The 16,886-nt window shown below is 37.0% G+C and overlaps 4 protein-coding genes across 43 annotated transcripts; 1 reads left to right on the top strand and 3 right to left on the bottom strand.

The window, feature by feature from the left end:
• On the bottom strand, nucleotides 1-7,097 carry LOC140971764 (uncharacterized). 40 transcript variants are annotated; one of them, XM_073434233.1, is made up of 7 exons: nucleotides 4,021-7,097; nucleotides 3,251-3,392; nucleotides 2,767-2,818; nucleotides 2,371-2,424; nucleotides 956-1,191; nucleotides 693-863; nucleotides 1-572 (listed from the first exon to the last, which is right to left on the bottom strand). In XM_073434233.1, the coding sequence occupies exon 1, from the start codon at nucleotides 6,590-6,592 to the stop codon at nucleotides 5,153-5,155; it is 1,440 nt and encodes a 479-aa protein (XP_073290334.1). In that variant the 5' UTR covers nucleotides 6,593-7,097; the 3' UTR covers nucleotides 1-572; nucleotides 693-863; nucleotides 956-1,191; nucleotides 2,371-2,424; nucleotides 2,767-2,818; nucleotides 3,251-3,392; nucleotides 4,021-5,152. The 40 variants fall into 40 exon arrangements, with proteins under 40 accessions (XP_073290334.1, XP_073290338.1, XP_073290336.1 ...); XM_073434237.1 differs by having other exon boundaries at nucleotides 956-1,154; XM_073434235.1 differs by having other exon boundaries at nucleotides 2,779-2,818.
• LOC140958510 (uncharacterized) lies at nucleotides 409-4,644 on the bottom strand. The gene is made up of 10 exons (XM_073415975.1): nucleotides 4,635-4,644; nucleotides 4,057-4,566; nucleotides 3,917-3,938; nucleotides 3,251-3,392; nucleotides 2,779-2,835; nucleotides 2,371-2,424; nucleotides 956-1,127; nucleotides 693-890; nucleotides 514-572; nucleotides 409-441 (listed from the first exon to the last, which is right to left on the bottom strand). The coding sequence occupies exons 1-10, from the start codon at nucleotides 4,642-4,644 to the stop codon at nucleotides 409-411; spliced, it is 1,257 nt and encodes a 418-aa protein (XP_073272076.1).
• Nucleotides 7,098-8,569: 1,472 nt separating the features above from the next.
• On the bottom strand, nucleotides 8,570-11,377 carry LOC140962032 (probable glycosyltransferase At5g03795). The gene is made up of 4 exons (XM_073420878.1): nucleotides 10,736-11,377; nucleotides 10,098-10,345; nucleotides 9,430-9,778; nucleotides 8,570-9,345 (listed from the first exon to the last, which is right to left on the bottom strand). Exons 1-4 carry the CDS (start codon nucleotides 11,063-11,065, stop codon nucleotides 8,674-8,676), a joined length of 1,599 nt encoding a protein of 532 aa, XP_073276979.1. The 5' UTR covers nucleotides 11,066-11,377; the 3' UTR covers nucleotides 8,570-8,673.
• Nucleotides 11,378-14,595: 3,218 nt separating this feature from the next.
• Nucleotides 14,596-16,830, top strand: LOC140971762 (uncharacterized). The gene is made up of 3 exons (XM_073434207.1): nucleotides 14,596-14,885; nucleotides 15,980-16,310; nucleotides 16,494-16,830. The coding sequence occupies exons 1-3, from the start codon at nucleotides 14,635-14,637 to the stop codon at nucleotides 16,596-16,598; spliced, it is 687 nt and encodes a 228-aa protein (XP_073290308.1). The 5' UTR covers nucleotides 14,596-14,634; the 3' UTR covers nucleotides 16,599-16,830.
• The last annotated feature ends 56 nt before the right edge of the window (nucleotides 16,831-16,886 follow it).

Below are 16,886 nucleotides of genomic sequence, written 5' to 3'. Positions count from 1 at the left end.
GCAAAACTTTTCATTAAATTCATAAAAAAAATTAAGAACGCAAACACATACATGAGGTATGTCCAAGCTGGTATCAGAAATACAAATCTTAACCAGATATCTTTCCTAGAGATACAAAGTGCTAACTAAAATGTCAAGAACACCATTACAATCCAGATTAGCCCAATTTAAGGAAAAACAAATGATAGAACAACAACAAGGTATACACTCAAGAAACACTCAAAATCGTGAAGAGGTACCTCAAATGTGTTTGAATTATGAAATTTAACCATTATCAGTTGCCTAAGGTATGCAACATAACCTTTTGGAACTTCTCCCAAATTCTACATATTACACAAATTATTTCGTTTATATCGGGTCACTTCGACCCAAACTTTGTTTTAGGAATGTTAGTTGGAGAAAGCTTTTTCACAGAACAAGAAGTTCAATCACCACATGCAACTAGATGCCAGATGCAGCAGCTGAAAATGAACATTAACATATGGTCCCAGTTTGACTGATTAGAGTACCGACCTGTTCTCCACATAATGCCCTTGATATTTTTCCAGGCTTGTGAAGATTGAAAACGACAACTGCAAAAAGTAATTCATTTTAATCAAGAACGAACAAATAGCCATTTTTTAAATAAAATGAAACTAAATTAAAATGCGAGAAACAGGGAAAATTTAAACACGACACGAGAAGTCAAATACCTGGAATTATATTCTCCTCACAGAATGTCATGGCCATCATGTCCATAGGAGATGCACCTCTAGAAGCCAAGTCTCTGAAAGAAATGTGTTCGGCTGCAGTATTTTCGTTTCTGGAGTCACAAATGTAGATGCCATCCACGTTTGTACCTTTCAAGACCGCATCAGCATGAACTGGAGAAAATCGAGGTAGAATAATCTCTATTAAGACATGCGCAAAATCATAGAAAAGACCATAACCATTAACCAAGATCATGCATACATACTCTCTGAAGCCCGGAGAGATGCAGCCGTATCGGTGGAAAAGAGTGGATTTCCAGTGCCAGCTCCAATGCCGCCAAAAATTACTACTCTTCCTTTTTCAAGATGCCGGATGGCTCGTTGCCTACCATATGGCTCAGCAACCTCAGGCATAGAAAATGCACTATGCACACGTGTCTGCACTCACAACTTCTCCAATGCTGACTAGAGAAGTACAGAATTCATCACAGTCGCCATCATTCTTTTGGCAGTAAAAATATGAATGAGAGGACATAAACCATTGACAGCTATGTGGAACTTTAAAACAAGAAAAGAAAAACTAAGAATTAAGACCCCTCTGATGATTTTTGCAACATGTGATTACTGCTAAACAAAACGATAAAAAAAGGAGTTCCAATCGGACCACTTGGTTAAATCTCACATCAAATTAGATTGTCAGTCAGTACACTTAGTGATACCCGCGGAGATGGGTTCGGCCCACTATCGGTAGCCCAGGTGGATTTGGGCCCAGTATTAATAAAATCCCGGAAAGTCATCTTCGCCCGTCAGGAGGTCACCTCATTTACACGAAGCTGGTGGGAGGTCATCTCGGCCGACCTCCCATATGTCCGTAATCTCGTCAATCAGGAGGTGGCCGACCTCCCATCATGACCCGAGCCGACCTCCACGATTATGGTATCGTGTTGATTGGGAATGTTTCGGCCGAGCTCCCGAGCCGAGCTCTCACAGGATCCAGATTATAGACGGGCTCCTATGTAGGAGAGCTCCTACTCATACATTAACGGATAACCATAGAAATCAAGCCCAAAAAGGTGAAGCCCACAAAGATTTAATCTAATCATGTCCAAGATTCTAAGAATCTAGACCTACCAAATCAAGACTTCATTATTCTCCTATAAATATCAGGTTCCATTCATTGTTTAATTATTTATATATTCACTCATTTTACACACATAATACTCTCTTTGTTTTCTATTATCTGACTTGAGCGTCGGAAGGGCTACGTCAGAACAACTTTCCGGCCCCCTTCTAATGTTCTTGTTTGTGTTTCTAGATTTCGAAGGTCCGATCCGAGCCTCCCAAATGAAGATCCGACCTCCCAACTACCATCCCGAATTTCAGCAACATCACTTAGCATCATCATCTAACAAGACTGAGAATTCATATATACTAAAATAAATGTTAATTTCATGCCAAGACACCTACCCTATCTGATAAGCAGTACACCTATGCAACCCAGTCGATGTTACCCATGTGTCACCGCAAAAGAAATTGTGGCCAACAACAACAATGGCCACTTATATGAAAAATGAAAACATGCATGTTAAAACAGATGAAACAACGAAAAATTTCATGACTTATATACAGAAAAATGAAGAAGTCGTCGCCGCCGACAGTTATTCCGTTCTGTTAATGATACCTCGACACCAACACGGGAAGCTACCGAGACTTCTCTAGCAATCAGCATGGCCACCTATGGATATCATTTTAAAAAATTAATCAAAAATTCAAAATCAGGATAATAGGTCCTCAGTGATGAAAGAAGAACCTGTCTACTTCAAAAAAATTTTCAGCCCAGAATTGGGGTGATTTTGATGATTTCACATAACCGTTTATTATGTAGAAAGTAAATAGTGGTACGAGAAAAATGCAGATATTTATTATGTCAGAGTGATTCGCATAAATTAAACAGGTAACATTATATAATTTCTAGCATATTGATTCCTACTGTCATTTTGTTCATCACATATGCCTTCTTCTCCTTAAGTCCAATAAGACAATGAAAATAAACACACGTCACCAAAAGGTCTTTTACATGTACGTGCACCTTCCATGTTGTCAGCGAAGTTGATTTCGAGGAGAGAAACCTGTGCAGAACAGCATTCTACATGAAAAGAATGTAGCACAAATAAAAACACATTTGAAACTTCACATCTCCCTGAGAGGGAGTTGAAGTTAATTTTAGAAAAATTACAATTGAAATTTCATAAATTTTTCAATCTGTGGGTCAACCATTGACAAAACTGCCGGTGAGATATATAAAAAATAAGCAAAAGACTGGAAACTAAAACCACTCTTTCCAATTTATATAGTTCTTTCATTTGGTTGTAAAAGAAATCAAATCAGTTCAGTTTCAAAAAGTTTCCATTGAAGTACTGGCGCAACTCAATTTTCTCAATCATGTTATGATAAATAGGACTACTTGAAACGAGGACAAAACTCATGATGACACAATTAATTGGGGACCATATAAATGGACTTGATTGCCCAACAAGTCAAAAACCGGGTCGGTAATAAACCTTCGGATCCATATTATTAGGAGCAGTACCAGCCAGAGCAGCACCACTAACTTTGAACACAAATCTTCGCCACCTAAGACTCAATGATTTTGGCTTCACGCTCATAACCTGACCACCAGGACTGGTAGATAATGTTCCTAGTCTGCCCATAAACAAGTTATTTCTCTATCATTCCAGAAATATAAATATGACTATATCATGCAACAACGGAATAACAAGTCAAACAACACAGTGTTTGTAGTGAATTATCCACTCCTTAATCAAATCAAATCGTATCACTTATTCCCAATCGTAATCAAACTCTAGTTTCCTATCAACATTAGAAGTCCTACATCTGATTAGTCTAGCTCTCCTACTTAGACACGAGACTTAGAGATATTCTTCACAATGTTTACAGGAGCTGGTACCATAAATGCAAACTAGACGACATAGATCACACAAGAAGAAATTATGATTAAAAATACACGAAAACAATGTTCTAGCATCACCTGCGCATCCATAAATTATCAAAAGATGCTACTTTTAAAGCAAATAATTGTTCCCGTGAGAATCGATTAAGCTTTCACATACTTGTGGTCAGCTCAGAACTTTTTTTCCACTTTCACAAGTTATTCAGTTTAACCAATAAAAAACCAATAAAAAGCTTAGTCGCGACTTACAATTTACTCTTTTCCCGTTCCGTTGGAACCTTTACATAAGATAAAAATGACACCAATAATTCATTTTTCGTAGCAAATAGACAAGAATTCGTGTTTTTTAGAGCTCAATACCTTTTGGACTGTCTCATGGAGTAAGGGGATCCACACCGGGGAACTTCTCTTCTTCGGCAGCTGCTTTGGCTGCAACAGAGTTGCCCACGATCTGCTCCATCTGCTTCGACCAAGGCCAGTGACTAACCGATACGCCACCATTGCTCAATCGATGCCTCTCCAATTTGTACCGCTTCTTCAAATTGTCAACCTTGTTCTTACACTGTTCAACAGTCTTTGTTTGCTTTTCGCACCTCTCGCTTACCACCGCAGCCACCTCCTCCCAATCCCTACATCTCAAGTTCCCTCTATTCAACTGCACAAACTTCTCCGTGTACGCCTCCAGCAAACACGTGATCGCGGTGTCACTCCATTCCTCCCGGTCCTTCCTGCAGTCTCCGGGGGTGGAAGAGGATGAATGCAATCTCGTTCTTTTAGAGGTAACACCGTGTATATCTTCCCGATCAGTGATGCGTTTTCCGGAGATAGAGTTGGGGTCAGGTTCTGAATCGAACTGATCGGAATCATGTTCGTACGGGCTGATGTTAAAAGGCGGCGTTTGAGCGGCTACGGAGGCGGAGGAATGGACGGAGTTAGGATTTGGTGGTCGTCGAGGAGGGAATAATCGTCGTCACAAGAGGCCATGGACGGTGTCAAGACGGACGTGAAAAAGAAGACGGCCGGAGTTTGCCGCCGTTAAAAGGAGTTAGGGTTTGGATGGTTTCGCGGAGTTGGGAGACGTGGCGTTACATTCGTGACGAGTCCGTTAGGTAGGCACGTGTTGGAGGGTCACGTGCGCGAAATACCGTTTGACCCTTAATTTTGTTTTTATAGCTACGACACCCCCCCCCCCCTCTCCGGCTTCAAATTTTCAAATAGATTAGTTAAATGTCACTTATAATTTTTGGTAGTCAATAAATTTATCAAAACATAGATTCAATTAGTTTGAGTATGCTAGGACATCCAATTTTTTCATAATTTGCCAATTGATATAACATTGAGCATTTTCACCCAAGAGATATTTATAATCTTTAATTAATATAACAACTTCCTTTCATATTTTAGAAACAGTCAACTATTTCACGCACAATTGGAAAGAACACCTCGTTTTGTCAGAAATCTAATTCCTCTATTACACCTTGTAACTACTGGTTCATCGACTAATCGAAGACGGGTCGCTCTTCTTGTTAGAGGATTGCTGCGGAATCTGTGGATGATCAAGGAAATCATGCTCCTTTTGCCGAATTAAGAGAACCTCTCTCTCATTCTCCAACTTCATTCTTTCATTCAAGAGCTTTTCCCTCTGCATTTCCCTCTCTTTCTTGGTACTGAATTTCAGCCATTTTAAACGCTGCTTTTCCAGCTCCAACATCTGGTACTGGACACCGACACTTTGCTCCTCCAATTGCATCAATTTTGCTCTCAACCACTGCCTCTTCTCGAAGGGACCCCTCGTACCATCTTGCAATATGTTAACTAACTCAGATTCCAGTTGTCGAATCAGAGGCGCAGAATGACAAGGCCATTCCCTCTCTCTCTTTCTTGATGATCGTTCATCCATTTCATTGATATCATCATCATGTGCCCGGTCATGACATCGCGATCCTCCACCTATCACCTCGTCAGATTCATCCTCATCTTCATCCTCCTCATCTTCATCACCGTAATCATCTTCAACACATATCCCTTTTACCGATTTAGATCCCTCGTGATTCTCCTCTCGATTTATGTTAGGCATGACCGGTATGCTTTCTGACGAGTGGAAGCACCTCTGCTGCTGACACTGTACTAGACCTTGAGTTGGCTCTGCCGCCACCTCTAGAGGCGAATGCTGAATACCACCACTTACAGGGGCAGCAGCACCTGCGTGACCACAACTATTATGATAAGCACACATCTCCCTGAAAAACAAGTGCTTAGAATTCAGCAATTTCTTGACTTCGTCCTTCATTTTAGAAGATAAGTGGTCCATTGTATCTAGCAAAGTCTGATTCTCCACAACTTGGCAAGCCGTTCCCTTTCCAAGAATCTCATTAACCCTCTTGTACCTCTTATTCAAATCATTGAACTTGTCTTCACATTGCTGTGGAGACACGAAATGTCCCCTCTCCATCAAAGCCCGCGACACTGATTTCCATTTCCCCTTCTTCTGCAAAATCACCCCACTTTTCTTCTTATTAACAGGATCATTACCCTCGGAGCCAACCTCATCACCAATATAAAACACAACCACAATCAATAACCTCACCATATCATCAGTCCACTTCATTCTCTGCCAAGGCGAAGTTTTCTTCTTCCCATCATCAGCACTGTTCTCGACAGCGAGCCCAGGCTCATCTTCATCACTCAATGCTAAAGTTTGATTCTTGGATATTACGGAAAATGGGTACCCTTGTTTCAAAGATTTCTGATTCTGTGGGCGGTAATCGCCTTCATTATGCCCATATGAAATCATGGGGAGCTGCTGTTGCTGCGGCAAAAGGGGAGAGTTTTGTGGTGGTGGTGGTATGTGGTGGTGGAGTGACATTTCCAGGCCTAAAATATCAGGATTTCTATTTGGGTGCGTTCCACCAGACATAACATTCAATTCCATACAACAAATCTTGAATTGCCACAGGTGGGAAATTGATGGAAACTACTAAAGATTCGTACTTTATGCGGAGCTAACAAGAAGGGGCCAGGATAAAACAATTAACATTCAAGAAAGTCACCCACTTCTTGAAAATATAATTTCTTACCAAAAAATAAGCATTCCCTATATAAGAAATGCACGAATTCGTAGTTATGATGCCAACCAAGGCTGGAGAATCTTTCTTGATTGATCAGAAACCCTATATGTCAAAGCAGAGAAAACTAAAAGTTTGAAGCAGCGATCATAAATTAAGAATTACGCTCGATACAAAAATAAAGAGCGGAAACAAAATGTGGTCTTGAATCGAGAGATCGTAGCATGTTTCAGTGGCGAGGAGTTTTCAAAAACTATACCGCTCCATGCCCATGGTTTTGGTTTTCTTTCCACTGCTGCAGTGCACTCTGTAGGAGAAGAGAGAGAAAGTAGAGAGAATTCACAGAATTGTGCAATACGAGCTTTCATCTTCATCCTATACTATTCCTGCAACTGGATGAATCTGGGCCCTTGATTTTTAGATTCGTAGTGGGTAGCCAAAAATGCACCTGTTGTGCAAATGTTCCCGGTCGACTGGCCCAATTTGATATATTTTTTTTATATATCAACATAATTTAAAAAAGATTATTAATTTTAAAATCTATAAATTAGTTTTATTTTATTCAACAACTTAACGAACCCGTAAAAAAATTATATGAGAAGAAAGCAGTTTTTGTGATATTTTTGATTCGTTTATTGTTTTAATTAAGATTATTTAAACATTTTCAGAATTTTGGTTTTTACATAAAATTGGTTATATTATTTTGATTTTTATATAATATTTTTTACTAACAATTCGATTTAATTCCACTATTTCGAAATAAATTTAATTTTTAAAATTTTTGTTCCCTTCCGAAGGAGAGGTGTCAAAATGGTACGGTACATTTGCTTGTTCTCCTGTTTTCATAATTTTGGGCACGATTACGAAACTGTAGCCCAATAGAGAACAATTATTTCGTTCCTTCGAGTAATTTTGGACGTAAACGTTTGACGCGATTTCTCTCGATTCTATAAATTGGGATGCTAAGTATGATATACTTAATTTTACTATGGTCAAATAAGCAACCTATAAAAAAACTGACTTCTACTGATAATTTGATGACTATAAACTTCAACACAGAGAAATTCAAAACTGGTTATTCAAGCTTTGGTTAAAGTTCGCAAAGAAACTTATTTTAAAATAAATTTGGATAGCCCAATCAGTTATTTGATTTGGTTAACTTCGTATGGAAACTTATTTTATTTGACTGCGTAAACTACATTCAACTTCTTCCTTTTTATCAAAATAAATTTGTTTGTCCCTAATAATAATAATTATTGATTATTGTACATAAATTTCGAATTTTCTTGTATTGAAATAGTTTAGTAATTACTTTAGCTGATGGCAGTCGCCATTTGGTACTAATTGGTAAGTGAGATAATATTTTTTCATGTCGTGGATATCGCAACTGTTAAATTTTGATCTGTGTTATGAGAATCTCTGAACTAACGTAATAATTTTCAAAACATGTTAGTCAGAGAAATCGTAATGAGTAAGCTATATATGACAAGCTCTCTCGAAAAGATGTTAGGCAACAAAAATTGAATTTCCGATCAAATATTCACATATTTCATCAACTAGTTGACCGTGGGAATCGGGGGAAAAAAACTTTACCGAGTACATGAACTTATTATTTGATGGATGTATGTTTGTTTTTTTGGGTACAAAACTACAAAGACATTTTAGGATTTTCCTCATTCTGCAACTTTTTCTTGTACCAAAAATGTTTTAATTTGTAAAACACTAAGCTAAATATTCATTTTATGCTTATTGTGTATTATGGACAAAGAAAATTTGGTTAAACAAAAATAACCAAAAGAGTGATCATATGAAAAAATTGGCTACAGTGATGAAAAACCTATTTTACATTAAATTTATGTTCAAAAAAAATGTCTCCCATGCTACATATTAGTATATATATCCAAAATTTATAATTTCACTCACGAAAACAAGAACAAATACAAAAAATTCATCCCAATTCTTCGTGAAGTAGAATGTTAAGTCTCCTCAACCAAATGGAATGAAGAGTCATATGAAACACATCGTACCTTTGAGGAACCAAATTGACCTCAAAATGTCGCCTAACTTGCACACCCCTCTTGTGCATCCTCACGTATCGTCTCATAGGGATTGCTTGTAGAATTTTCTTCATGTTAGGAATCTCATCCGTCGAGATCTCCACCGAAAACGACTCCCAGTTTAGGACATCCCCGAACGGGGGCGCGTAGTGATCTTTAATTAGCACGGGGACGCACCCCATGTACAGGGCTTCGACCATCCTAGGGCTCGCGACCTCGTACCCGCTGGGACAAATGCAGTACTTGCTTTGTCTCATCATTGAGAAATATGACATGTTTTTTGGTAGGTACTTGTGAACTTGAACGTCTGGATCTTTGTTCTCCCAATGGTCCAGAAGAATAGGCCTGATGGGGCCGTGGAGGCCTCCCGCAAAGAATACGAGAACCGGGCGTTTCCATGGGGCTGGTCCCCCAAGCAAGCCGGGCATTACGCCACCTACGAGGTTTATTTCAGGTATGGATACATCTTTCGAGGGCTGGAACCCTTCAGATGTGTTCGCGTTGCACAAAGCTCGAATCGAGTTCTTGAATAGCTCCGGAACAGACTTCGAAAGCTCAGGCCCCTGCATAATCATGGGATGAGGTACTCAAATTTGGTCGGTTTGGTAAAATAATAAAAAAAACAGAAATAAGTATAAGTACATTACCCAATCATGGCAAGCAAGCATGAAATGATCGGATCCGCTGCTTCGATTCCAATAAGGATACTTTACAGCGAGCAGATCCACGTAGTCCCTCACCGTCTGCTTCATCGGCTGCCATTGATCCGGAATATTCTTCTGGTATATGAAGTGGACTATGGATGCCACACTGAATGGAAGGAAGAAAACATGTGCATTCTCAGGATTCCTTGTCCGAAATCTGCTACATTCAATCTTGGACATGAAATTTCCCTCTATAGAATAGATGCTTCCACAAGGACCGTTGTGAAAAATAGGCTGCTCCCCTTCTTCGTATACGAATACTTTGAGCTTCTTTTCCATCTCCAAGTAACTCCTAAAACGCCAACAAGAACATTTCCACATGTTAAATGAATCAATTCCAAGCTTTTTCGATTGAGTTTGGTTCGTTTATCAGGTATAAGTTACAAATTATGCAAATATGGTTGAATAAATTAGTTGTAGCTCACAAGGTCCTACTTATATTCTGCTCATATATAGAGAGGAAAAATTCTTTAGGATCAATAATAGCAAGTATGAGAATACATCTCATTTCGAAATCCTCGTGATCTTACTCGATATTATACTTCATCCACTGTTTGTCTAGCTTTTTAACTAATGCAACGTGGTGGTGCCCGAGAAGGAAATATAGGTACCGGTGGAACGAGAGAGCATTCCGGTAAATTGGACCATCCGGGATGTAGTCCGTATCCTCTATATGATTGTTGTTCCCTGCATTTCGAATCGCGGCTCGAGCTTGCTGCAGCGTGGCCTCGACTCTTGGTAAATTGCTGATGTTTCTACTGATTGTTGCACTTGATGGAGGAGCAAGAGTATTATTGAATAATGTGACAGCTTGGGATCTAGTTTCTGTGCTTAAGGGTTTTTCTTCCTTGTCATGCACCTGTTTCACAAATTTATCAGAACAATGATATAAAAATTATGTAGGAAATCATTATTAGAATTGTCGTGATTGATGAATTAGTTAGAAGGGGTAAAATCATATCATGATGTGACAACGTTAATCTTTTTTTTTTTTTTTTTTTTTTTTTTTTTTTTTTNTAAAAAAAAAAAAGCAAAATAAACCATGAATACAAAGTTAATTTTCATTTTAATGCATAAGAAAGGTTATACATTCAATTTAGCTTCTTAGCAAAGTTAATTTTCGTTTTACAATTGTTAATTTATTTTTTAAGGATTGAAAGTATTCATTTTAATTTAGAAAGAGAAAAAATAGCAAATAAATCATTTCCGACATGATTAAAAGAACAACGAATTGAGTTAAGAGAAGTACCGGCTGTGCCGTCTCCGGTGGCACGCCGAAGATACCGAGACTGTTGTGATCCCTCGATAGTACCTCCGCCCTTTCTCCGTCTCCCGTTTCCCTTCCTTCGCCGCCCTGAACAAAACCCTTCAATAATATAGTACCGCTCGAATCATAGTAATTCCGGACAAACATCCAACTCGAAGACTTCGCACAAAATAACGCCACCAGCCCAGAAACCAACACCAATGGAAGCAAGATCACCGATAGTCTCGTAGAAGACGACGATGTTTTCCAGCACAAACACAGCCTGTTCTTACTCCTTTCCATCATAACGAAGCACAAATCTTTATTTCTCATACAATTCTGATGAATCTCATGATATGAGCCATATCCTTCTCTTGATTTTCAAAATCTTTATTTTCAAGCACTTACCTAAATTATCTCAATCTCTTTAAACTTCTATACATGTTTGTCTCTGATTCTCTCCGAACTTTCTCACTTTATGAAGCTATATTATATATGTATACGCAAACGCACGCACACAGAGTGCAAATTTATATATATAGACGAATGTATATGTATAGGTCAGTGAGTGAAATTAAGAAGGTGAGTAGGCATGAAGTGGAAGCGGAAGCTACGATTGGTGAGAGCTGATTCCGCCAAATAGCCAAGCGTCTCCTACCTCGGCCCGTATAATAGTTTTTTTTTTTTATCCTTTCATGCAAAATTATATTAGTCCTTTTCTAATATTAATTAATTTAGACCGGTCATAATTGTAATGATTGTATTATTGTCTTATCCAAATTTTATCCTTTATACGTTTTTATTAATCTGATTCAAAGTTTATTATATAATTTATGCATTTTTACGATACCCATTTAGAAATTACATGTTCCACAACTTAAATGGGCTTATAAGATATGAAAATTAAAGTGCTATATATATATATATATATATGTGTGTTGGGAACTTCGGACTAATCGTTATTTTATGAGTGTCAACATATTGTGAATATCACATAGTAAATCTCGAGAAACTGCATTAAATGCTTTCAAAATGTTCACATGAATATCTCGTGTAATATCACATCAAGAACATCTTGCGATGTCCATCCAAAGCCAGCATATTAAAATTATATATATAGTTGTTTTAATTGTTATGTGATAGTGAAAATGTGAAATTAATTATATTATGATATATAAATATATTTACATAATATTATATTAGTTAGTTAAAAAACTTATCTGTATCTCTACTTCGTGATTTCTTATCTACTTGATTACTTCACTCAGCAAATTTCTCGTGTAAAGTTGTTGCCTACTGCGTAGCCATGACGCTCCAAATGGTCCGTCGTGGACGGCGGCGGACGGGGCTTCGATGTTCGAAAACCGGTGAATTTTGTGGTGACTAATCACTACTGAATAGTGCAGTTAAAGATATATGTGTGAGGTGTGTAGCTAATTTATTATGGCATTAAGTTGACAAGTTTTGTTTGACAAAAGTTTGGCCGCTTGCTTAAACAGTATTAATGAGTACCTTTCGTCTATTTTGGACCATTAAATTCTGATTAATTTTTCCCACACGTCTCAATAAATATATTTTTCAAATATATATATATATGTATTTCTTCCTACATGTGAGGTAACCATCATGGTGAGTCTGACCATACTGCAGAGACATGAGACATGGTGAGATTGACCAGTTAGAAAGATGGAGGGATGGAGAGTTGAGACATAATGCATGGCTTGCGCCACTCTTTTTAAGGTTTCTTATTAATCTTAAACAACAACGTGTGATGTTTTTCTACTTTGCATTATGATTTCATTTTTCTTGTTTTCAGCAATAATGTTCCATTTTAATTTTAGAAATTGATTTTGACCATTTTTATTAAATACAACATAATTTCTATCTAAAAACATATTCGTTTTGATGCTTTCGCAGTTGATCGTCTTGGTTCGTTCTTAATTCTTTTAGGCATCAAGTTACTAGAAGTTGATTTTGATATCGTGATTGGATATAGTTCATTTCTCTTTTCACACATAAAATTTGTTAAGAGACAAATTAGATTCAGATATCTGGCTTAGAGATCGGACTGAAAATGGATGGATATATCGAATAAGACAATTTTAACTTCCAAGTTTCTGTGAAAAGAAGTCACTACGTTATTCACAAAATTAGCTTCTGCTAAATAACAATATACGTGTAAAATAAAAATGGAGTGGACTTGATATTTGATCGTTCTTCACAAGTCGTATAATCTTTGCAGGAACATTCAGTACCCATTGGAAATCGGTGAAAACCGGAGGCAGTTTTTGCACTGTGGTATAACAAAATATTCATCTTTTGATGCTCCTCTAGCTACTTCATGAATAACAAAGCTCGAATCAGGTGTATAAACCGGCTTTCAAACATTCCGAGTACAATATTTCGAGCCCACTGTAAATTCTTTCGACTGAGAATCATGAGATCTGTGCCTTTCAATATGAAATTCTTAATATTTTAGTTCGAATTTGGACGAATCAAGGCTCGATTTGACTTTGGTTCAAAATATTTGAATATATTAGTAAGTTAGTAAAAAATAAATGTTAAATATATTTATTTAATATTTAATTATATTATATTAAAAAAAATTTTGGCTTGGTTTTAGTTAAAAAAAAGTTCGAACATATTCGAGTTTGACTCAAATTTAATAATTTTAAATACGAATTAAATATTTTTCGAGTCGACTGAAAAGCTTGTGAACCAACTCAATTTGTTTATTCCCCTCGTACCAAAAAAAACATGTCTCATTATAAAATTTTTTTATTCATGTTTGGGTACTATAAAATCACATATTAGTGTCAGATCTGAAATATTTAATACTCAAATATCATATATCAATACTAAATTTTCAATGTTTTGTACCGAATTTTTATCTGAAAAAGATTTGTCATTAATACCAAAATTTGTTATACATGTTTGGTACTCGAAAATCATATTTAAAACATTTAATACTCAAATATCATATATTAGTAACAATTTTTCAAAGTTTTGTACAAAATTTCATCCGAAAGAGACATTTCATTAATATCAAAAAAATTTATACATGTTTGACTACTCAAAAATCATATATTAGTGACATATCTAAAGCATTAATTCCGAAATATTATATATTTATTCTAGATGTTTAATATTTTGTACCGAATTTCATTCGAAAAACGTATGTGGGCTCATAGAGTGCATAAATATTTTTTGTGTTAGTTAGATACTGCATAAAAAGATTCAATCTGATAGAGACTAAATAAAAAGATTAAGTCTGACAGAAACTAAACACACATTTAACTATTTAGATGATTTATTGATCATTTGCTCGTAAAATAGATGTCGAAATTATTTTATTTTAAAAACATATCAAATATAAATCAAACTCACCTATTTAATTAAATATAAGCCTATAGGAAGTATGAGATCCTAAAAATATATATTAATTATAGAGTTGTGAAAATAAGTTAGTTCAATCAGATCAGCCCATTCCATAAAATAAAATGGACGAATTGTGTTGGTAATTTCTAAACCGTCTAAAATATAGCAGTGAGTTGCAACGGGTTATGGCTCAGCCTAGCCCACCCAACACCCAATTTACATACAAAATTGACTAAGCGGATCGGATCAGGCTGTCCTTCTAGCTAAAATTAGTGGGTTGGTAATTTGCCAAACCCACCAAAAATTTTACATGTCTAAATATCTAACTAATTTCAAATGCAAATATACCTTGCTTTAAATTTTCGTGCTAATATCTTTTGCTAAAAAAATAAAATCGGCAGATCAAAGATATGGTCCAATATCGAAGCTTGGATGGGCTAAATCTGCATTTGTATTGGGCCTGTTAATCTGTAAAAGGAGCATGTCCAATAATTCCCACCTCTCCGATTTTCCTTCCCGCGGCCATGGCGGTTAGTCTCGTGGGAAGGAGAACGATTTTCAGTCATCTGTCGATCATCGCCGTCGTTCGCAGATCAACGGCCTCCATCAGCCATAGCTTGCAGGGACATGGATGTGCCGCCTCTTCATCCTCACCTTCACCGTCTTTGGCTAATCGGAGCAAGAAAATTAACGGCGATCGTCTCTCCGCCGTTATTGACTCCGTCAATGACCGAAAGCTGCCACCTGAGCTTCGTGGACAACGCAACGGTGTCAGGTCAATATCAATAAATTCTCTTTAACTATTTTCTCGATTTTGAGTTCACTTTTTAAATTTTGCGTCGAGGGTTTGCTGATTGCTGAGGATATTCCAAGAAATTATGTGAATTAAATTTGTCTACTGACAAGAGTTTGGTTATATTGTGACAAATGATACTGATGCATACACTATGGAGCCTAATATTGAATTTGGTTCTAAAGCTAGCTTATCGCGTTTATTTTTGAGTTGATATTTCTGATTTAAGTGCCGCAACTGCAAGTCTCGAAATATATTCAATTCCATATATCTCTAGCCAATGACTTGAATATTCGGATAACTTTCTGGGATTAGGTTTGATCTGGGCTCATGTTTAGGACATGTAGATAGAAAAATGCTTTCCTTATAGTTAATATTAAGTAAACGGCTGCGTTTATCATGTGAACAAGAGTAATATTTCTATTTAGTTTTGATATGCCGTATGTACTCTTCGCTACTTTCATGTAGAAAGGCGATCTTTGATGTTGGCATGTAATGGACCATATTCAGGATAAACTTAGTTGGCTTGGTTATCACATTGATTGCACTTTTCATAGAGTCTTGATTGTAAGCTACATCCCTATCAAAATGTAATGTCTTTACAGAGAATGGACCATATTCATGATAAACTTTTTTGGTTATGACATCGATTTCACTTGTCATAGAGTCTTGATTGTAAGCTAGATCCCTTTTAAAACGTAGTGGATAATAGTTTAAAATAATGTAGTTGTAATGTCAAAAGCTCATAAAGACTTTGCTTTTTCTCATCAATGAGCTAAATTCGGTCTGATGTCTCAATGCTGATACTTGTAGCCCCTTGTTACAATGATTGGTTTTGCTTGATAAGGTACCCATTTTGCAACGGCTTTTTGCTGTCCAGACTCAGGTTTTAATATTTATCTAGTAATCGTTTCGTTTACATCGGAAATTCTGATTACTTTGCCAAGTAGCGGGGGCCTGAGTACTTGCAGCAGCTGTGACTACTGAAGCTCGATCTAAATTTGACTATAACTGCAATTTGTTAAATTGAAAATTGACCATAAATGCTGGTAATGATCATCTTTGTTATTTAGCAGATCGGAAACTGAGATTATCAATGTCGTCGAGCGACGAGTGTGGCATGCAATGGAAGAAGGTCAATTTGAAAACTTGCCTGGTAAAGGAAAGCCCTTGGACCTCACCAGTAATCCTCATGTGGATCCTGCTGAAGACACCTTGTACAGGATACTCAATAAAAACGGATGTGCACCAGAATGGGTTGAACTTAACAAAGATATACGAAGTAAAATTGCTGCTTGGCGATTGGCCCTCAAGAAATCTTGGATGTTTAAAGGTGGACATGATGATTCCAAATGGGTTGAGTTGTCAGAGTCTTTGAAACTTCAACTGCGCGACTTGAACAACATGGTACGCTCTTCATTTTTAGCTTAGTAACGTACCTGCAGGATCATGAGACGATTAATCCAATAAAAAATTTGTGGCAACTTGTTTCTCGGACCTGGAACCAACATCAATTATTACTCCATCCTTGCAAAATCATATATCTTGTCCGTGCTTTATTGCTTAGACCGTATGTTTGGTATCTTGTAGGTGTTTCGATACAACCTCATTGTTCCATTTGGCCGCCAAATGTTTGGATTCAAGTGGGAGAAGGAATTAGATCGGCTGCAAGAGGAAACTCAGGTGGCAAAATAGTTTATATTTCTATGATACAACCGAGAAATACCTCACATGTCTTGTTCTGTTGACTTGCAAAACATAGGAGTGCCGTATTTGGGATTCAGAAAACTTCATTAATTCGAATATGTAGTAAACAAGTGTATTTTTAAATCTTTCATTGGAACTCAAGTCGTATCAATGTAAAGTTTCAATATCTTTACATTACAAAAGGCCGTGACTCCATTTAATAAAATCTATCATCCATCCATCTCATTGAGTTATTGATATGCGCCTCAGCATTGAGCAGTTTACTCAATGAATCCT

This window comes from Primulina huaijiensis, chromosome 2 (assembly GCF_012295235.1).
Source record: "Primulina huaijiensis isolate GDHJ02 chromosome 2, ASM1229523v2, whole genome shotgun sequence".
Taxonomy (NCBI): Eukaryota; Viridiplantae; Streptophyta; class Magnoliopsida; order Lamiales; family Gesneriaceae; genus Primulina; species Primulina huaijiensis.
The sequence above is the reverse complement of the archived record's forward strand: the minus strand, read 5'-3'. Positions and strand labels throughout refer to the sequence as shown.

Bases quoted from the DNA above. Each gene is read 5' to 3' on its own strand.
- LOC140971762 (XM_073434207.1), top strand. From the start codon at position 14,635: ATGGCGGTTAGTCTCGTGGGAAGGAGAACGATTTTCAGTCATCTGTCG. The intron at 14,886-15,979 runs GTCAATATCAAT...GTTATTTAGCAG, and splicing joins GGACAACGCAACGGTGTCAG to ATCGGAAACTGAGATTATCA. The intron at 16,311-16,493 runs GTACGCTCTTCA...GGTATCTTGTAG, and splicing joins TGCGCGACTTGAACAACATG to GTGTTTCGATACAACCTCAT.
- LOC140971764 (XM_073434209.1), bottom strand. From the start codon at position 6,592: ATGGAATTGAATGTTATGTCTGGTGGAACGCACCCAAATAGAAATCCT.
- LOC140958510 (XM_073415975.1), bottom strand. The intron at 3,939-4,056 runs GTGTGGATCCCC...TCTTATGTAAAG, and splicing joins CGAAGAAGAGAAGTTCCCCG to GTTCCAACGGAACGGGAAAA. The intron at 3,393-3,916 runs GTAAATTGTAAG...GTTTATGGGCAG, and splicing joins TCCAACGGAACGGGAAAAGA to ACTAGGAACATTATCTACCA.
- LOC140962032 (XM_073420878.1), bottom strand. From the start codon at position 11,065: ATGAGAAATAAAGATTTGTGCTTCGTTATGATGGAAAGGAGTAAGAAC. The intron at 10,346-10,735 runs GTACTTCTCTTA...TTTGTGAAACAG, and splicing joins CACCGGAGACGGCACAGCCG to GTGCATGACAAGGAAGAAAA. The intron at 9,779-10,097 runs GTACCTATATTT...TTGGCGTTTTAG, and splicing joins AATGCTCTCTCGTTCCACCG to GAGTTACTTGGAGATGGAAA.